The sequence below is a fragment of the Lissotriton vulgaris genome, chromosome 4_1, assembly GCF_964263255.1.
Source record: "Lissotriton vulgaris chromosome 4_1, aLisVul1.2, whole genome shotgun sequence".
NCBI classification, from domain to species: Eukaryota; Metazoa; Chordata; class Amphibia; order Caudata; family Salamandridae; genus Lissotriton; species Lissotriton vulgaris.
In genome coordinates this window covers 1,064,196,651-1,064,218,851 of record NC_141691.1, presented here as the reverse complement: position 1 = coordinate 1,064,218,851, position 22,201 = coordinate 1,064,196,651, and the positions used below count along the sequence as shown (strand labels likewise).

Here is a 22,201-nt window from a genome sequence, read left to right as displayed (position 1 = left end):
CCATAGTAGGTCCACTTGGGTATGTAAATGACGCCCCTGAAAGGCATAGATGCCCCACCGTGATGCTACTTCTGCTGGCCAAATGTAGGGTGGCGATACATTTGGGTAGGAGGCCGGCGCTCACTAGACAAGCGTGGCCTGGCTGGCAGATGTCTCCTACTGTCAGGATCAACAAACAACATACTGGAACTCAAGCAGCTACCAACCTGAAGACATTCGGGCACCCTTTGTCACTTACCTTCGACAAAATGGCACTGACAAGACAGTGACACCAACTTCTAACCCACCTAGTGTGTAATCAACCCACTTGGACCACCCCCATTTAGACTAGTATACCTCCACCACTGCCCACAATACGTATCACATGGTTGGTTGGGAAGTTCTGTTGAAGCGGTACAGAAATTGCATTGTTGTCATACGTGCCTTATGTGTGATGTATCTGTTGCATTATGTTGCCTGCCTTACTGTGTATTGGGATATTGCGTTGCTGTATCATGATTGACACCATTGAGATTTTCCTTGACCTGTTTTCTCTCTGGAAAATCAAGTAAAAAAAAAACAACAATATGGTGGGACCCTTCTTTTATTGTTCACTTCAGGTAGCCCATCTCAGGGGTGTGACTAGCTTGAGAGAGAACATGCCTTCTGATTAGATAATTTTCCTGCCTGTCCTGATGCCAGATGGGCCTCAGGGGGTGGCATCTCCCAGGTCTGGGGAAAACCGGGGTCGCATATCAAAGGTGGAAGAGGCTTTGAAGCCTCTGGCCTTGATATACTAAAGAACTAGCCATCCTGCTTGAGGAGGAGTGAACACCTTCCTCTGGAGCAGGCATGGTTTCTGACCTCAAAGAGTGTGGGCCCTCACCTGCAAAGGGTCAGAAACTCATCTGTCGTGGCAGGCTGGACGATGCCAGTCAGCCAGCACACTAAGAGACTAGTTGGATTCAGGAGGCACTTTGAAGGTGCCCTCTGTATGCATGTCAGGAAAAATGTAAAACTGGCATCAGTATTAGGATTGGTATCCTGGTACGGGCCATGCAGCGGAGGGGAGAGGCTGAGGCGTTACACCTCGAGGAGGTTTAGCACCTTTGTAGGCAAACGATCTCCCTGGTGTGGGATGCCCTCCTTGAGCATTTCCTCTCCCTTACCAAGGATGGCACACTACCTCCATGACCCATGCAATGTGCTTCCCCTGTGAAGCGCCTTCCTCTTCCCTGAACCGAGCCCGGATGAAACTGCCCCCCCTCCCAGTTTATCCATCTTTCCCCCTAATTCTGTCTCTGATCACGTGTTCTGGCCCTATCAGTTTCATGTACCTATTCATTATCCCCATCCTATCTCCAACAACACCCAGGTCTCAGACTCCTTCCTGTTCCCAGCTGACCTTCTCTAATTTAGTTCGGGCGTGACCCTTTGCTTTGTGGATATTCTCTGCGGACACCCTGTATATCTTGCTCAGTTAAAATGTTTGTTGTCAATTGTGGATTAACAAAATAAACAACTTGTTAAAAAAAAGAAATTTAACATTTTCCTTAGATTCTAAGGTAGTCAATTTAACAGCCAACCACCAGTTACCACAGGGCTGAACATTAAACCACATGTCAATTAAAAATTCAATGTCACCAATGCATATTGTTCACCTTCTGGAGTTTCAGTTCACTCACCAAAAAAACCAAAGACCCATCCAGTCCAAGCATCTATGGGAAGAGAACATATTTGTTCAGAATACTTTATATGACAGATACTTTTCTTAAATGTCTATAGGCTACAGACAACTTTGATTTTTTTTTAAACATACAGCCAGACCATTTCATTTTATTAATGCTATGAAGCTTCATCCTTAACATGACAACATGACTGCCTTGCCCATAAAGATTAGACACATAATGATGATGAGCAATTATTCAGTGTTTTGGTGCCATCTATTCTATTAAACAATGACAAGATTAACCTCTATGTTCTCTTTTTGTATGGCTATGAAAGAAAACTGAAGTCTAGTGGTCTCGGTTTCATGATTCCTTACAGTCATTTACTTAAAAGAACTATGTGGCATACATTCCTGCTTACATGATACTGGGGCAAAAGTGTTTATATTTCGAAAGTAAAAAAACTGCATTTAGAAACCAACATCCAAAAAACAACTGCTGATGATATAGTAAAAACTCAATTATCCAGTTCAGGTTTTAATATAACAAAAAATGAAGTCTTTCTATGATATACTTTGGCTTAGAACGCAACAAAATTTGTTTAAAAGTCTCATAGGTGAAAAGTACAGTATATGCCACTTGGGATATATGCATAACCTAGCATTACTTTTGCCTACTCTCTCGTCTTATAATCATCTTTCACTCTTACTCTCCATGTGCTACAACTCTCCATGTGCTACAACACCGGATATGGAAATAGAAGTTGATTACAAATATAAATCTGTACTACTGCATAAAGTACAAAAAGTTCCATAAGGATAATCCATTCATTGCAGCTCCTCTTATATGCATCCAGTGAAGAGTTACAACACTAATATGCTTTGAACGATGCAAACCGAGAAGCTTCTTTGCAGAGCAAATGCAAATATGTAATGCTTGCAGCTTTAGGACTGCTTGAGAACTGCTTTCAATTTGTTTGCAGGCCAAATCACAAAATCCTTTATTTACTAACATTTACTCTTTATAGATCTAGGGATCCCATTCCTGATGAAAGCTGGGGATCCCTTCTAGGGCCATGCAACAGTTGAAACATGTTGAAACACATGATGTTGGAACGTAACATTCCTACACATCTGTAGGAAGGGGGAGGCTCTAGTTGGCGCAGTGCAACACTAGCGACAAGCAGGGACTCTCTCTTCCTCGTCAGGGCTGAGGGTTACCTTCCAGACAACCTCTGCTTACCCTCTAGGTAGTGTGGCTTAAGCAGTCGTAGGCTAATCTTTGGGGCACATAGGGTTAAACACTTGCAATATTACACCGTCACAACCAACCCACCACACAATGAGACCAAACTGTATTCTGTAAAAATATATATCTTTATATAAGTTTCAAGCAGGCTTAAGAATACAGTTATCGACTTTCAAATAGCGGTTCCAAGTTACTTAGTTCAAGTTGCCACAGTTCTTTTGAGCAATAAGAGTTCTTTAGGGCCTTCTGCCCAGTTCAACAAAGTTCTTGTGGAGCAGGCGGCTCCCAGGGGATCTGTCCCACGTCGCGTTGCCTTCCTGGGGTCGCTGTTCGTTGCGGCTCTCAGCCGAGCAGTTCACGGGTCATCCGGGGCAGCGGTGTTCTGTGGCGGCAGGGTCCTTTCCTCATCGTCCACTCCGACCCTGGAGGCGGCGGTTGCGTGGTGGCGGCAAGTGGCAGTACGGTCCTCAAGTGCAGGACGTGCCCAGCCAAGTGCCGGTACAGCTGTGCGCTCACAGCTGGCTGTCGAGCAAGGTACCGACCTAGGGGACTCTCACAGGGCGACTGTCCGTCTTTGCAGGTGGATTGGCTGCTCGTTGCGCAGTCAACTCGAGAGCTCGGACCGGACGGGTCCTCCTTCACTTTGCTCTCGGGCTCCCGGTGCGGTTGCGGTCATGGTGTTCGGGCCAGCGGCGGCTGGTCCTCACTTTGCTCTCGCTGTTGCTCTGGGCCCCGGTCACGGTGGTCAGGGGGATGTCGTTGCCTTGGAGGAGATTCCTCCGTCAGTACTGCCACGAGGAGCAGCACACGCAGTTGCTTTCTTCAGGGTGTAGCGCCCACTGGTCCTGGGGCGCTGGTCAGGGGGCAAGTTCAGTTTCAAGCCCTTGGAGATCTTTTAGCAGAGTTCGGCACAAAGTCTTGTAAAGCAAAAGTCTTTTCGTAGTCTTTCCTTTTTCCTCTCCTTCGGCAGCAAGGCACCAGACACAGGCAAGAGACAGTACTCTTCCTTGTCCTTCCCGGTCCTTCTCGTCGGGCAGAGTTCCTTCTGTAGCCCAAACAGGATCTAATTTTCAAGGAGCAGGGCTCCTTCTTTTATATGGCATTTCTTTTGTTCTCGCAGGCCAGGGGGGCCTTTGCATAGCCACTCTCAGTCCTTGAGTACCCTGGCGGGTGTACTCCGGCTTCTGCTTTCAGTGTGAGGGGAAGGCGCATCAGACGCCCCACAGGAGGTGGAGCCAGCATTGTGCGGACAGGGGCAGCCAGAGTACCTTGTTGATGAGGCTTCGCCCTTCCTGGGCCAGGTGTCGGCTGAATCATCCGACGCTCCCCAGGAGGGTGGAGCCAGCATTGTGGTGGCAGAGCACAGCAAGATCCAGAGTCAAGAGCCACTCCTACCTCCCACTAAGGTGTAATCTGCGCATTCACCACCTGTCATCCTCCCAGCCCTGTCACTCACACGTCCCAGACAGTCAGATACACATACCAGCAGAGGCGGGCTGAAATGGTTAGGCAAGCAAAGGCTAACTTTCTAAAAGTAGCATTTGCAAACCCAGGATACTAAAATAAACTTTACTAAAAGAAATATTTTATCATCCTGAGTTCAGGCATACTAAACACGACGTGCTACCATGCTCCTTGAGCCTGCTGGGATTATAGGGTGTAATAACTCCAGCAGCTCAGTCTGGCCTAATGGAGCAGGTAGCCTTCAATAGTGAAATACGGTTTTGGTTGTAAGTCACTACTAGGACATGCCACACACATCAGGGCTTGTCCTACCTTACACCTACAACGCACCCTGCCCGCAGGCCTACCATAGGGGTGACTAATATGTAGTCAAGGGAAGGTTCGGGGGCTGGCAAGTGGGTGCACTTGCCCAGCTAGCGTGACAGTACGAGACCGCACGCGGGTTCTGCGGGCGCAGTTCCCAGACACATCTTTACGGCTGCTTCGGTGGGTGGCGCAACCAGCGCTGCAGGCCCACCAGCAGTATTGGCATCTACAAGCCCCGGCACTCTCTAGTGCACTTTACTAGGGACTAACAGTAAATCCAATGAACCAATCATGGATACCAATCGCATGTACAATTTACAGTAGGGAGCACTTGCACTGCGGCACGGGTCAGCCGTGGCGCAGTGCCCTGAGTATCGGAAAACCAGCAAAACATCGGAGGCACATCAGCAAAAAGTGGAAGGGAGACTCACGCCAAGGTGCCAGGTCTAACATGTGTCCCCTCCAGCTGAAATGTGGGGGGAACTACCCTTCCCCAGGGAGTTCCACATCACTAAGGCGGAAAAATCTGGACAGACCGTCAGCGTTGGCGTGATCTGTGCCAGGGCGGTGTTCCACCGTAAAGTCCATACTCTGTAGAGAAATGGACCACCTCAACAGTTTCGGGTTCTCACCCCTCATTTGCATCAACCATCTGAGGGGCCTGTGGTCCGTCTGAACTCGGAAGTGAGACCCAAACAAGTAGGGTCTTCGCTTCTTCAGCGCCCAGACCACAGCAAATGCTTCACGCTCTATTGCACTCCACCTACTTTCCCGTGGAAGTAACCTCCTACTTATGAAGGCTACGGGTTGGTCGAAGCCCTCCTCAGTCATCTGTGAAAGAACGGCCCCTACACCATGCTCTGAAGCGTCTGTTTGCACTATGAATTCCTTGGAGAAATCAGGAGCCAGGAGCACGGGCGCCGTGCACATGGCAGTCTTCAGGGTGTCAAAAGCCTTCTGACAGGTGTCAGTCCAAATCACATTCCTGGGCTGCTTCTTCGAAGTCAGCTCTGTCAAGGGGGTCACGATCGTGCCATAGCCCTTGACAAACCTCCTGTAATACCCAGTGAGCCCCAGGACGGCTCTCACTGCAGTCTGGGTCTTGGGGGGTTCCCAAGCCAGGATGGTCTCAATTTTGGGCTGCAAGGGTGCTACCTTGCCACTCCCAACTTGGTGTCCCAAGTACACCACTGAACCCTGCCCAATCTGGCACTTGCTTGCCTTGATTGTGAGGCCTGCTCTGCGCAGGGCCATCAACACTTCCCAGAGGTGTCGCAGGTGTTCTGGCCAGGTGCCACTGAACACCGCGATGTCATCCAGGTAGGCGGCACTGAACTCATCCAGCCCAGCCAGCATCTGGTTGACCAATCTCTGAAAGGTGGCAGGGGCATTCTTCATTCCAAATGGCATAACCCGGAACTGGAAATGCCCATCTGGTGTAGAGAATGCCGACCTCTCCTTTGCCCCATCGGTCAAGGCGATCTGCCAGTACCCAGACGTCAAATCAAACGTACTGAGGAACCGGGCAGCCCCTAGCCGATCAATGAGCTCATCAGCTCTGGGGATGGGGTGCGCGTCAGTCTTCGTGACTGAATTGAGTCCTCTGTAGTCCACACAGAACCGGAGTTCGGGTGTGGCTCCCGGCGCAGCAGCCTTCGGAACCAAGACCACGGGGCTGGACCAAGGACTGCTGGAAGACTCAATCACCCCCAGGGCAAGCATCTTGGAGACCTCCTCCTTGATGTAGGCCCGGACCCTGTCAGTCACCCTGTAAGCCTTATGCTTCACAGGTAAGCTGTCTCCAGTGTCCACATCATGGACGCACCAATCTGTGACACTCGGAACCAGGGAGAACAGATCTGGAAACTGCCCCAGCAACTGGCGGCAGTCCTCCTGTTGTTCGGCGGTCAGGGTGGGTGAGAGGTTAACTCCATCCACTGACCCGTCTTTCTCACAGGCCACTAAGAGGTCAGGGAGAGGCTCCGACTCCTCCTCCATTCCGTCATCAGTTGCCGACAACATGCCCACTTCGGACCTTCGCAAGTGGGGCTTGAGGCGGTTGACATGTAGGACCCGCAAAGGGTTCCTGGGCGTCTTCATGTCCACCAAGTATGTCACGGGGCTCTTGCGCTCCACAACCTCGAATGGGCCTGTCCACTTATCTTGAAGGGCACAGGGCTCCACTGGGGCCAGGACATACACCTCTTGTCCAGGCTGAAGCTCGACCAGAGTGGCATTCTGGTCGTACCACCGCTTCATTTCCTCCTGGCTCGCTTTCAGATTTGCCTCGGCAAGTTGTCTGAAGCGTCTGGTCTGGTTTCTGAAGGCCAGCATGTAGCTATATACATTCTGGGGAGGTTTCCTGGGAGATTGCTCCCAGCCTTCCTTTACCAAACTCAGCGGTCCTCTCACGGGGTGAACGTACAGCAGTTCAAAGGGGCTGAACCCTAAGGACTTCTGTGGCACCTCGCGATATGCAAAGAGTAGGCATGGTAAGAGGACGTCCCACTTACGCCTCATCGGACCTTCTAGGCCCATGATCATGCCCTTCAGGGTTCGGTTGAATCTCTCAACCAACCCGTTACCTTGGGGATGGTAAGGCGTGGTGAACTTATACGTTACGCCACACTCTTGCCAAAGGGACTTCATATACTTGGATATGAAGTTGGCCCCCCTGTCGCTCACCACCTCTAGAGGGAATCCTACTCATGAGAAAATTCCCATCAGTGCACGTCCCACCACGGGGGCCGTCACTGTCCTCAGAGGGATGGCTTCAGGGTACCGGGTGGCATGATCCACCAAGACCAGGATGAACCTGTTGCCCATGGCTGTCTTGGGGTCCAGAGGCCCAACAATGTCAATACCCACTCGCTGGAATGGCGTACCGACCACAGGGAAGGGTTGGAGAGGAGCCTTCTTCTTCCCTCCGGTCTTCCCACTTGCCTGGCAAGTCGGACAGGTTCTGCAATGAGCGTCTGAACTCTTATGCATTTGGGGCCAGTAAAAGTGGGTGACAAGCCTGTCATAGGTCTTGTCCATCCCCAAATGTCCTGCTAAAGGCACATCATGAGCCAGACCCAGTAGGAAGGCTCTGAACTTCTGGGGTACCACCAGCACACGGGCTGACCCAGGTTCAGCAGCCTTAGGCTCTGAATACAGGAGGTCGTTCTCCCAGTACACGTAATGTGTTTTGGCCTGAACACCATTGGCCTGGTCTGCAGCCTGCTGCCGCATACCCATGAGAGAGGGGCATTCCTTCTGCTCCTTGCAGAATTCCTCCCTGGAGGGTCCTCCTTCTTGCTGCCAATGGGTCAGCTCAGGCAGGTCCCCCAGTTCGGCGATCTGTTCCCCTGTAGGCTCCAGGGCATCCCCCTCAAGGTCTGCTTCCTCCTGGACCGTGGGAACCTCAGGGGCCGGTTTCCCGCGCCCCCTGCGCCCTCTCCCTAAGGCCAGTTCCTGGGCCTCTCCTTCAGGCCCCAGGACCTCTTGATCACCCTTACTGGCTGTCATTGACCGGGTGGTCACGCACGCCCAGTCAGGCAGACCCACCATCCGCAGGTGAGTCGTTTTCTCCACCTTTTCCCAAGGGGAGTGCTCCAAGTCATTCCCTAGCAAACAGTCAACAGGCATGGTTTTTCTTACACAGACCTGCAGAGTACCAGAGACCCCCCCCCCACTCGAAGGGAACTTGAGCCATCGGACACTGACTCTCAGAATTATCAGCGTTGATAACCCTGCAGTAGGCATGGGGTACAACCTGCTCTTGAGACACCAGGTGCTGCCTCACTGCAGTCACACTGGCTCCTGTGTCTCGAAGAGCCTCAGCTTCCTTGCCTTTGATGATCACCATCTGCCCATATTTCTTAGTGTTAGAGGGCAGGTAGTTCGTAGGGATCATCTCAATGTCTCCTAGCGAGACTAGGGTCATCTGAACGGGATCTCCACCCCCCGGGACCATCACTTCTTCTCCTAAGTGAACACTAGTCACTTGACGGGGCGGAGCACCAGTGGGTGCGGGTTTTCCAAACAGGCGACACTTGGGGTCACTGGATATGTGCCCAGGCTCGCCACATTTGTAACAATTGAAGGGCCCCTTTGGAACAGGTTTACCTGTCGAGGCCCCATTCTGCTTTGGGGGTGGGGGAGGCTGAGAACCTCGCTGCTGGTTCATCTGGGAACTACTTTGGGGGCCTTTTTGGAACCCTTTCTGTTTTCCCCCCTTGTCCCCCCCACTCTTCTGCTGGGGACCCTGCCCACTCTTGGCGGAGTCTCCCACGGGACCCTTGTGGACCCTGGTGCTGAGCCAGCGGTCCGCCTCCTCAGCAAGCTTCCTCGGGTTGGACAGCTTGCTATCGATCAGGTGTTGGCGTAACTCAGGAAAACAGTGATCAGACAAGTGCTCCCATGCAATTAAATCAAAGAGACCTTGAAAATCATTCACTTTGCTACCCTTCACCCAACCATCCAGTGCTCTGCAAAAATAAGTCACATACTCCACATACGTATTCCCAGGCCGCTTAGTACATCCCCTAAACTTCTGTCTATACATTTCAGGGGTAAGCCCGTACCTGCGCATTAAAGCTTCTTTCATGTGGGAATAGGATCTCTGTTTCTCAACGGGCAAATCTAGCAAGGTATCTCGCCCTTCGCTAAGGAACCTTCCCCACAACCCCGCTCCCCAATCTTTGTCAGGGACCCGGTGGGAGGACATGGCTACCTCGTATGCCCTAAACCACTGTCCTATGTCATCCCCCTTAAAGAACTCCTTAACTACGTCCTTCGGGATGTGCACTCTTTTGCCTCTACCTGCACTGGCGATGTGCTGTCACCAGAGGGAGGACGATCCAAGTCTCTCTCCTTGAGACTTATCTCCCTCATTTTCACTTCATAATCCATTTGGTGCTTTCGCTCTTCCAGCGCCATTCTTTTTGTTTCCAACTCCAGTTGGATTTTCATTTTCTGCCAGCTTTCTTTCGTGATTCCTTGTTTCCTTCCTGTCTGCCAGCTCCTCTGGCGACAGGCCTTTACCAAAGCTGTGCACGCTGTCTTGCCTTTCGAGATCCACCAGATCCATAGGTGCATTCTGCTCTTCAGTCGCATCTTGCTCCGCGAGGGCATCTTGATCCTCCGGGGCCTTTCTGGACTTTATCCAGGCTTTCAGGGCCTTGTAGAATTCTGGCTTATTCTTGCAACCAGCGTGCGGAACTTTGAGTTTCTTACAGAAAAACTTCAGCTCCGTCTTTGAGTATTTGTCCAGCTTTGCGGCGTCCCACTCCACCTCCAACACCTCAGAGGTCGTGGACTCCGCTCCATCCAGGCTCTTCGTGCCCGGCATGGTTCTCACACTCGGAATCTTCTTTCAGCGAAAAGCAATGTCTGTGGCTAAGTAACTGGACTGAAATCACTGTGCAATGGTCGGAAGCTAAGGTATAGATACAGCAAGTGTAAATTCGAAAAATCCTCACCGCTGCGTCCAATGTAGGAAGGGGGAGGCTCTAGTTGGCGCAGTGCAACACTAGCGACAAGCAGGGACTCTCTCTTCCTCGTCAGGGCTGAGGGTTACCTTCCAGACAACCTCTGCTTACCCTCTAGGTAGTGTGGCTTAAGCAGTCGTAGGCTAATCTTTGGGGCACATAGGGTTAAACACTTGCAATATTACACCGTCACAACCAACCCACCACACAATGAGACCAAACTGTATTCTATAAAAATATATATCTTTATATAAGTTTCAAGCAAGCTTAAGAATACAGTTATTGACTTTCAAATAGCGGTTCCAAGTTACTTAGTTCAAGTTGCCACAGTTCTTTTGAGCAATAAGAGTTCTTTAGGGCCTTCTGCCCAGTTCAACAAAGTTCTTGTGGAGCAGGCGGCTCCCAGGGGATCTGTCCCACGTCGCGTTGCCTTCCCGGGGTCGCTGTTCGTTGCGGCTCTCAGCCGAGCAGTTCACGGGTCATCCGGGGCAGCGGTGTTCTGTGGCGGCAGGGTCCTTTCCTCGTCGTCCGCTCCGACCCTGGAGGCGGCGGTTGCGTGGTGGCGGCAAGTGGCAGTACGGTCCTCAAGTGCAGGACGTACCCAGCCAAGTGCCGGTACAGCTGTGCGCTCACAGCTGGCTGTCGAGCAAGGTACCGACCTAGGGGACTCTCACAGGGCGACTGTCCGTCTTTGCAGGTGGATTGGCTGCTCGTTGCGCAGTCAACTCGAGAGCTCGGACCGGACGTGTCCTCCTTCACTTTGCTCTCGGGCTCCCGGTGCGGTTGCGGTCACGGTGTTCGGGCCAGCGGCGGCTGGTCCTCACTTTGCTCTCGCTGTTGCTCTGGGCCCCGGTCACGGTGGTCAGGGGGATGCCGTTGCCTTGGAGGAGATTCCTCCGTCAGTACTGCCACGAGGAGCAGCACACGCAGTTGCTTTCTTCAGGGTGTAGCGCCCACTGGTCCTGGGGCGCTGGTCAGGGGGCAAGTTCAGTTTCAAGCCCTTGGAGATCTTTTAGCAGAGTTCGGCACAAAGTCTTGTAAAGCAAAAGTCTTTTCGTAGTCTTTCCTTTTTCCTCTCCTTCGGCAGCAAGGCACCAGACACAGGCAAGAGACAGCACTCTTCCTTGTCCTTCCCGGTCCTTCTCGTCGGGCAGAGTTCCTTCTGTAGCCCAAACAGGATCTAATTTTCAAGGAGCAGGGCTCATTCTTTTATATGGCATTTCTTTTGTTCTCGCAGGCCAGGGGGGCCTTTGCATAGCCACTCTCAGTCCTTGAGTACCCTGGCGGGTGTACTCCGGCTTCTGCTTTCAGTGTGAGGGGCAGGCGCATCAGACGCCCCACAGGAGGTGGAGCCAGCATTGTGCGGACAGGGGCAGCCAGAGTACCTTGTTGATGAGGCTTCGCCCTTCCTGGGCCAGGTGTCGGCTGAATCATCCGACGCTCCCCAGGAGGGTGGAGCCAGCATTGTGGTGGCAGAGCACAGCAAGATCCAGAGTCAAGAGCCACTCCTACCTCCCACTAAGGTGTAATCTGCGCATTCACCACCTGTCATCCTCCCAGCCCTGTCACTCACACGTCCCAGACAGTCAGATACACATACCAGCAGAGGCGGGCTGAAATGGTTAGGCAAGCAAAGGCTAACTTTCTAAAAGTAGCATTTGCAAACCCAGGATACTAAAATAAACTTTACTAAAAGAAATATTTTATCATCCTGAGTTCAGGCATACTAAACACGACGCGCTACCATGCTCCTTGAGCCTGCTGGGATTATAGGGTGTAATAACTCCAGTAGCTCAGTCTGGCCTAATGGAGCAGGTAGCCTTCAATAGTGAAATACGGTTTTGGTTGTAAGTCACTACTAGGACATGCCACACACATCAGGGCTTGTCCTACCTTACACCTACAACGCACCCTGACCGCAGGCCTACCATAGGGGTGACTAATATGTAGTCAAGGGAAGGTTCGGGGGCTGGCAAGTGGGTGCACTTGCCCAGCTAGCGTGACAGTACGAGACCGCACGCGGGCTCTGCGGGCGCAGTTCCCAGACACATCTTTACGGCTGCTTCGGTGGGTGGCGCAACCAGCGCTGCAGGCCCACCAGCAGTATTGGCATCTACAAGCCCCGGCACTCTCTAGTGCACTTTACTAGGGACTAACAGTAAATCCAATGAACCAATCATGGATACCAATCGCATGTACAATTTACAGTAAGGAGCACTTGCACTGCGGCACGGGTCAGCCGGTGTGGTGCAGTATCCTGAGTATCGGAAAACCAGCAAAACATCGGAGGCACATCAGCAAAAAGTGGAAGGGAGACTCACGCAAAGGTGCCAGGTCTAACAACATCCTTACTTCATTTTTAAAAATCTCTTTGGCCCTCCAGTAATAAAACTTCATCTTTTGGAAAAAGCTTCAAGGTTTTTAGACTGACACTTTGAAATATGAACTATAGTAACACAAAGTACTCTCTGTAATCAAGGAACTCATTACTCAACATAATTATTTCTGAGGAGCAATGCGGTCCCTTAAGGACGCGTGCCACCTAGGTTGGTAGGCGAGGGTTTGCCTTACACACATTTTGTAAATCCTGGATCTTCTCCCATATAAGTGCCTGCTCTTTTAGGGCTCCCCCATTAAAGCATATCTTCATGAGATTCCTATAGTTTTGTCACATTTGTCTTGATGTTGTATGGTTAAGATCGATAGGTAACAGTCTAACAGCAAATGTCACTGTTTCCCACTCTCTTTTTTTGTGGGTGTTAGTAGGTAATAGTAGGTAACAGGTTATCTGGATAATCTCAATATGTTCTTGATGTGTCCCACTTTGAGATTTCTGGTTAGCTGAGAGTACTTTCTTATCCACTTTAATTGGATAGCATGTATCTTTCTCCCAAGCGTACATAAGGGCAATGTTAATGGAACCAGCTCAACAAGTGCAAACTAGCGCAGGGTCACTGAACTTAGCTGATATTTACCAACTGGGACAGCATGATGTGCAACCTGGTATGTGCAAGAACAAACTTGTATCCGGATGTTGAGAGAGTATGAGTGGGTGGTCTGGCAGCGATCTCACACACTAAAGACAAGTACCCCTGATAAGCACGAGTCGAAAATAATAACAAAAACTGAAAATGGAAGATAATGTCAAGGCCAGCCTTGTAAATAGTTCAAACTCCTAAGTAATCAATATCTAAATACATTAAGCGGAGGTTCTTCACAATTCTTTGGCTTTTGTTAATATATTCAGATGTATTGGAGAAGATAATCTCTCACTATAAATAGGAAAATGTGTTTATTTCTCCATAATGTGTCTCTGGATATAAAAATACTTTTATTTCACCTTCACACAGATGTTTACACGCGCGCACACAGTTTTCAACTGTGATGTGGGAAGTCTGTGTTCACCCTTTATATATAGCTTAATGGTGACGAACTACAGCCTTTTAAAAAAAAATAAAACTCAATTACTTACTGTTCTCAATTCCAGTAGTTCACTGTGCAACCATGCACAACAATCTAAAAAGACAATCCATGTACACCCACGCTTTACTGCAGCTATCTACAGAACTTTTATTTAAATGGACACATGGAAAACCAGCTACTTCGACTAGGGGAGTAAAGTCATAGCTAGAAGCAAGCAGCAGATGTGCCCCACCCACCACTAAGAGTTAGAAGACTCTGTAAACTACAGTCATATCAACTAACTCTGCCTGTCCTTTCAGAGTGCCTTGAATACCTCAGCAGGAAAAACTGTTCAGAAATTAACACTCATAATTCACTTGTCATTTATAAGAATAATTTGAAAGTAAATATAAAAAAATGTGGCTTACACATCTCGCAAAGACCCACAGTCACGAAAAACAAAATAGTAGCTCTCAACTCAAGCAGTGGAAAGTTACAAATACTTTGGCCATGCTCCAGGGGAGGGTCAATCAGACCAGAAATGGTGAGGCTGGTATGCCCTGACCAAAGAGAGGCAAGCAAATGAAAGCGATGTAGACAACAAATGGTAACCAATGGGTGGGCTCCAAGCCCCCTGCAAGTACACGGCTCACAAGCAAAAGTGCATGCGCTGTCTTAGGTGACAACTAACTAAGAATAGGTTTGTTTTTTTTAAATTGGAAAGTTAAACACCTTAACACAGGGTAACATGCCCAGGAATGAGGGGTCGTGAAGCAACTGAGGAGCGGCATGTGTCGGGGGTGCATCAGGGGAAGTGCAGATTTTGGGGGAAAAAACTATAAAAATAAAAATCTGAGCGAGACAGTAATGGTTAGGCTGGGGGTATGAGGAAAAGCAACACCACAGAGCACACAGGAGTGAGGGGGAGGCAGCACCTAGGAAAGAGAGCAAGAAACCACAAGCACTCCCTTGGAGGGATGAAAGGGAAAAAAGTAGTTCCCTAATATGTAAACAATGAAAGGATACATGTCATACAATTAAAAGCATAGTAAAGAAGTTATGCTCACGGAACGAACACAAGAAGAGAAAGGAAATCTATCTAAGTAAGAAAATGAGAAAGGCAAGAAAGCGAATCAATAGCTTTACCACCTTACGAAAGTTTAAAAAGATCTCTCCAAATGCACATTCCCAGAAATCCCTCATATGTACCAAAACGTAATCCCTCTTTTGTCAGCCTCCTTATAAACCTGTTTCAGTGGATGCCCTGTTATTGCTGGTGTGACCATAAAGGCAATGCCATGAAAAGCCAATGAATTAAATTTGCCACTAGACAAATCATGCAATAAACAAAGACAATGTGAGTGGTTTGGATGTCAGCAAAAATGGGGGCGTGAGAACTTCATCTCCTTCTGTGGTAATACCAGAATCTGCAATTTCACCCATCTCCTGCAACTTTTGTAGGCATCCCTAGCAGCGACAGTGTTGCAGAACATCTGAGGTGTCCAGCGGTACCGAAAATTGGGTTTTTCGACCATCGACAGGCGCAGCAGCAGACTCTTCATCTCTACCCCTCTCTGGTCACTCATTCCGACCACGTTACCGTGCACCAGCTCTCCTCAAGGCACCACCGACTCCAGGAGGAGTGAGAGCGCGTCCTACTCACCATACCATCACCGAATGTAAGATAGAAAAGCTTCAAGGATCCAAGGCCACACCAACGTAAAAATAACAGGCTTCCAGCTTATTAGGCTGCAAAGTAAGGTTGCCCGCCTGAGATGGCGGCCATGCCTGTAATTTGTGCTTAAAATTAGACCCGTGCTTTCCCCCAGCGCAGCAGGGTAACTCGGAGTACACTGTGATAAAAGTCCACATGCTCAAGTGCGCCCACAGACTATACTCTTATAAATGAGTCCCTTCAGTCAACCAGAGAGCACCATGAGGCACGAACAGCTTGTGTTTCAATTGTTTAAAATGGCAGGTCCGTGACTTACACGATCACTGCACGTGAACTGCAGATCTTTCATAGTGGTAAGTACAGCAGCCACAAACGCATGGGGGCAGGATAGCAGTACTATGTATTAAAGCAATCCAGCGATAAAGGGACAAATCAAGCTTAACCGTTTTTTGTGAAGCTCAAACCAACACTGCGTACACCGCGTGGATTGTGCACAAAATGGCAGGCCTATCAGGGACGTAACCACAGAGCCACCAAAACGGCCACACGCTTTCAGTGCCTAAAGCACAACTGAACAGGGCATGTTTAAGTCAAGTCAAGATCCCTGCGTGTGACTAACTGTGTCTAACAGAGATGTTCTAACCCGAGGCAATATTGTGTATCCTGGCTTGCCCTTGGATGGCTGACCGTAAAATGGCGGCCCCTATGTAATGTCCATCTCTGCTGTTTCTGCTCTGCTTATTTACCACAATGCTTAAACCTGATTTGAATCTTCAAGGTAATTAATTTAGGGAGCATCCTTCAAGTTAATGCCTTTGTGGACCTCCTACTTTGTGTATAGAATCCCATCATTTGCAGCTCTATGCCTGACCCTGATATGGCGCTCATGTTAGTATTCTAATATATTCTAGAAGACTCTGGGTGCACTGTAGTCCTCTGTTGTACTCTACACACAGACTGTACTCCGCACAAGTACAGTGTGTGTGTGTGTCTGTGGTCTGTGTCTTTCAATGACAACCATCGATTAACGGCTGACGACAACCAGTCATAATCAGTCACAACCAGCATTCAGTGATGTGTGGCTACCAGGGGCATCTGCATCTGCTTCTAGTGACCAGTGTCTAGGGCCATCCTGCACCTAATGATCAGCAACTGCCAGTGACTACCAGTGATACCAGTTATATCAGTGTCTATCTGTTACCAATTACTGTTTTACAACTGCTGTAAATAGAGTAAGCAGTGCTAGTGCTATAAAACAGCTGGGCCAGTTTTACCAGGACATACCAAGTCATCACTACAGCCAGCTGCTAGTGTTTGCAAGATACACTGAAGAAATACTGTAATTGCCCAAAGATGGCTGACAGAGACTAAGCGCCTCAAGAGAATCGAGGATAATCCACCAAACCCAGATTCTCCTACTGAAGGCAAACACCGTATCAATGCAACGATGGATACCATATTAAGTAAACTAGCTGAAGTTGACGATCTCGCTAAATCCACGAAAGAAGAAATCTCTGTGATCAGACAGGATATTAGGGACACCAATGTTAGATTATCAGAAACGGAAAGCAGAATCCGCCAACTAGAAGATACGGTAACCAAAATGAATAAATCTCTCAAAAGCCTAACAATCACAATGGACTCTCTAACGAAACGTCTATTAGGGCTCGAGGACAGAAACAGGGGAGGGAATTTAAGAATTTCTGGACTTGCTAAAGGAGAGGAAGACCCATCTGGTTCATGCACCGCTTTTCTGGAAAGTTGGTTTGCACTAGCCACTAACCTGTCTAATTTTTTTCGGGAGACTGGAAACCAGTCGGTCTTTAAAGCTACTTGCATTTTTGTAATCAAATAGTGCTTGGTCCCAGTTCCTTGTTCCTATATTGAGAATCCACCAGTTTTTTCGTATTATTTTCGCCACCCTGTTCGATGCTTTGTTATAGGTTGTTAAGCAGGTAAGCGGTGCAGATGTGTCATTCCACATGTTGTCCTTAAGGAGTGCCTCCCTATTCTGGTTGCGAGTGCGTTTTTGGGTAGTTTCAATGATTCCCAATATTGCACATCTGAATCACGCGCTGACACGTATCGTATCACATCTTCGTGTTTATTCTGATTACTACACAGACACGACGGTATGAAGTCACACAAATGTAATGGTGCCTAAAGCTGATGCCAACTCATTTTTGTGTACGTGTGTCTTTTTGTTTGTCTGTTTTTTACCCCCACAGGTACAAAACTAGAGGAAACCATCCTCTTACTTATATCGCACCTTAGCAAGTGCGTCACTTAGGATCTTTAACACATTTTGTAAACCTACGTTTTAATTCAACATTCACATATACGTCCTGATGAAAGCCAGAATTAACACAAGGCTTTGCTGAAACATGTTGACCATACTGGATGTGGGAGTCCATAGTCATCTCCACATACATCTGAAGCCTTGCTTTTAACACTGCCAAGGGCCTCCTATTGAATTACCCTTGTGGACATTGGGACTCTTAGGACAGTTTTTAAACCTACAACACCCTTAACACCATCACTGCACACTCACATAACACAATCCGCTGTAAAGAGACGTAGCAACACACGTGAGGCACACTCGGTGCCCTAGGTGGGACTCGGTGATGAAGCATGCCACTAACTAGGTTTGTGGGTGAGGGCCTTCATAAAAAAACAAATTATTTTTTTTCTGACACACACAATCGGAGTTCCTTTTTGATTTCTATAAGCTCTATATACGTGATATGTTTCATTACTCAAGTGCCATGTTTTTCAGTGACAGCCTTGTATATACAGGTGGTACCTCATTGAATGGTAAGTCCTATACACGTGAAATGTACACATTGCCAATCAATTTAACGCCACTGTGTCCACAAATTTTAACGTATTTACAAATAGGTGTTACAACCTCTCCTCATGCAGTGAGTAAAACGCACAAAACTAATCCCGCAGTCAGAGAATCACTCATAATGCTCATAATGCAATTATAATTTTGCAAGCTCCTCCCGGTGCTATGGCCCATAACAGTCTCAAGATAGTCTCACTGAATGTTAAGGGCAAAAACCACTATCAAAAGGAGAAACATCCTTGACTATCTTCAAATAGAGAAGGGTGACTTCTTCCTTTTACAGAAAACGAAGATCGATTCCAAACAATTTAACTCACTTAGAAATAGGTTTCACTGCGATGTTGCTGGCTTTGATGCAATAGGTAAGAAAAATGGTGTCCTGACTTTAGTAGCCAAAAAAAACAACAGACATGGTGACAAGCGCATCCGATACTCCGGGGAGGTGGATCACAACAAAGCTGGTAAAAGATAGTACGGAATTTTACATTACTAATATTTATGCCCCAATAGGGATGACGCAGACTTCTGGGAAGGGCTTAGCAAGCAAATTGACACCATCCCAGATTCTGCTGTGCACATATTAGCGGGCGACTTTAACCTGCCCATGGACCCTGCCTTAGATAGGGACTCACGCTGCCCTTTTTGTACCAATAACTCTCACAAAGCCCTTATCAATCTTTGCACAAGCTTCAATTTGTCAGACTCTTCCAGGCTACAAAATCCCACAGGGAGGGAGTACACCTTCTATTCATCTCCACGTAATTCTTACTCACGCAATGATTACCTACTTATTTCCGGTAACGCCATAGCCAGGATCGAACAAACCTCCACTGAGTGAAGGGTGATCTCGGAACACTCATGTATTAGCTTGTCTATACCTGACCCGAATCCTTTTAAAAAACAGCTTCTTTGGAGACTCAATAATGAAGTCTTAAAAAATGAATTAAATAGACAAAACATCGAAAGTGTGATCCAGAATTACCTTATGTTAAATAAAATTGGAGACACCTCGGACCTCACAAGATGGGAGGCTTTAAAAAGCACCATCAGATGTGAAAATCATTAAAATTAGATCTGCCATGAATAGGGACTCCAATAGCAATCTTGAAAAACTAGAAAAGGAGATTGCTATGTAAGATGAAAAACAGGTTATATCTAGAGATATCTCAGTCTTGAACGAAATAGTGAAAATGAAATACAATATAATAAAATAGTAAGCGACCAAGCAGTATTATGGATAAATAAGCTTTGTGAATACAACAGGGGGGGGGGGGGGGGGGGGGGGTTCGAGCTTAGCATCATGCTTGAAGTTAAAACTACAGAATAATACAATTAAGACCCTAATGGACCAAAAGGGATTAGCTCACTCTGCCCCTGATCAAATTGCTGAAATATTTAAGAACTTCTACAGCACTCTGTACACTAAGAGCCAGGATCTGGACAGCACAAAGTTCCAGGGCTATATGAACAAATGCATCCTACCTGCCCTCTCAGAACAAGAAATAAGTTAAATTAACAGCCCAGTTACCGTTACAGAAATCGTAAACAAGATTAAGGCCCTCAAAGCAGGGATGGCGCGGGCCCTGATGGGTTTAATGCTAAATTTTACAAGTGCTTTTCCTCGGCGCGGACTATCCCACTTTCTATAATAATTTTAACATGTCATATCTGTATTGTCCAAAATTTGGAATACACATTATCTAGGCATATTGAGGAGATAACTATGGATTTTGTTTTACTTTGGGGAGGTGACTTCAACTGTAAGATATGTCCCTTTTGTAATCGCTCTGCATGCCAGTTATTTAAAGGGGACAGTTATGGTGGTCACCATTTTGATCATAACCCGTGTGGGAATATATTTAATTCCCTTTTGTTAAAATATTCTCTCTTTATGACTATTGATCTCCTAGAAGACGTGGGCCCTGACTTGGCAACATACGTAGGAAGAGGTCAGGGCACTCTAATTGATTTTATTGTCTTATCTGATTATTTTAGTCTGCATGCTTTTATTTTTAATATACACAAAAATGGACTACGTGAGCATTACCCCCTTTCAGTAGATTTGGTAAACATACCTGAAGATAACTATGATCCTGTTAGAAAACCCCCTTTGAATCTTGTTACAAATAAGGGGTTAATTAGGAAATGGTTGGCTATAAATCCTGACTGTGTCCTTAAGCAGATCATAGAAGTCAATTTAAGAGAAATTTTAGACTGTCTAGCTGAGGATGTAAACTTTGAGTCCATTTGTAACATCATTTGTGGCAATAACGGAGACCACAGATGTGATACTAACTAGGTGCAAAACCACAGAATAATAAACAGTGGTTTAACAGTAATTGCACCTCATCACAGTAAATTAATTAAAGCCTTAAAAGACAAGCACTGGCGTTGCCAATAGGTCTCGCAGTAGGAAAGTTGGAGCTATTACAATTGCAAATAGCAATGCCTTTTATTTTTGTTTTCATTTTAAAAACATAAAGGGTTTTGTCATTTACAAAACCAATAGCTCCAACTTTCCTACTGCGAGACCTATTGTGCACTGCACAGTGTGGGTTAAAGTGGCACTGCGTGGGTGTGAGTGCCTTTGGGTGAGTGGCGGTGCGTGGGGGTGAGTGGCGGTGCGTGGGGGTGAGTGGCGGTGCGTGGGGGTGAGTGGCGGTGCGTGGGGGTGAGTGGCGGTGCGTGGGGGTGAGTGGCGGTGCGTGGGGGTGAGTGGCCTTGCGTGGGGGTGAGTGGCGGTGCGTGGGGGTGAGTGGCCTTGCGTGGGGGTGAGTGGCCTTGCGTGGGGGTGAGTGGCCTTGCGTGGGGGTGAGTGGCCTTGCGTGGGGGTGAGTGGCCTTGCGTGGGGGTGAGTGGCCTTGCGTGGGGGTGAGTGGCCTTGCGTGGGGGTGAGTGGCCTTGCGTGGGGGTGAGTGGCCTTGCGTGGGGGTGAGTGGCCTTGCGTGGGGGTGAGTGGCCTTGCGTGGGGGTGAGTGGCCTTGCGTGGGGGTGAGTGGCCTTGCGTGGGGGTGAGTGGCCTTGCGTGGGGGTGAGTGGCCTTGCGTGGGGGTGAGTGGCCTTGCGTGGGGGTGAGTGGCCTTGCGTGGGGGTGAGTGGCCTTGCGTGGGGGTGAGTGGCCTTGCGTGGGGGTGAGTGGCCTTGCGTGGGGGTGAGTGGCCTTGCGTGGGGGTGAGTGGCCTTGCGTGGGGGTGAGTGGCCTTGCGTGGGGGTGAGTGGCCTTGCGTGGGGGTGAGTGGCCTTGCGTGGGGGTGAGTGGCCTTGCGTGGGGGTGAGTGGCCTTGCGTGGGGGTGAGTGGCCTTGCGTGGGGGTGAGTGGCCTTGCGTGGGGGTGAGTGGCCTTGCGTGGGGGTGAGTGGCCTTGCGTGGGGGTGAGTGGCCTTGCGTGGGGGTGAGTGGCCTTGCGTGGGGGTGAGTGGCCTTGCGTGGGGGTGAGTGGCCTTGCGTGGGGGTGAGTGGCCTTGCGTGGGGGTGAGTGGCCTTGCGTGGGGGTGAGTGGCCTTGCGTGGGGGTGAGTGGCCTTGCGTGGGGGTGAGTGGCCTTGCGTGGGGGTGAGTGGCCTTGCGTGGGGGTGAGTGGCCTTGCGTGGGGGTGAGTGGCCTTGCGTGGGGGTGAGTGGCCTTGCGTGGGGGTGAGTGGCCTTGCGTGGGGGTGAGTGGCCTTGCGTGGGGGTGAGTGGCCTTGCGTGGGGGTGAGTGGCCTTGCGTGGGGGTGAGTGGCCTTGCGTGGGGGTGAGTGGCCTTGCGTGGGGGTGAGTGGCCTTGCGTGGGGGTGAGTGGCCTTGCGTGGATGAGTGGCCTTGCGTGGATGAGTGGCGTTGCGTGGATGAGTGGCGTTGCGTGGATGAGTGGCGTTGCGTGGATGAGTGGCGTTGCGTGGATGAGTGGCGTTGCGTGGATGAGTGGCGTTGCGTGGATGAGTGGCGTTGCGTGGATGAGTGGCGTTGCGTGGATGAGTGGCGTTGCGTGGAGGAGTGGCGTTGCGTGGAGGAGTGGCGTTGCGTGGATGAGTGGCGTTGCGTGGATGAGTGGCGTTGCGTGGATGAGTGGCGTTGCGTGGATGAGTGGCGTTGCGTGGATGAGTGGCGTTGCGTGGATGAGTGGCGTTGCGTGGATGAGTGGCGTTGCGTGGATGAGTG

At 49.1% G+C, this 22,201-nt stretch overlaps 1 protein-coding gene across 1 annotated transcript in view; it reads right to left on the bottom strand.

Moving 5' to 3' along the window:
• The window catches only part of MARCHF6 (membrane associated ring-CH-type finger 6), a 1,612,715-nt gene that overhangs the window by 1,236,987 nt on the left and 353,527 nt on the right, over window positions 1-22,201 (bottom strand). The window contains exon 9 of the mRNA XM_086965293.1: window positions 1,665-1,697. Within this exon, the coding sequence (XP_086821419.1) occupies window positions 1,665-1,697 (33 nt within the window). The remainder of the gene's footprint in view (window positions 1-1,664; window positions 1,698-22,201) is intronic.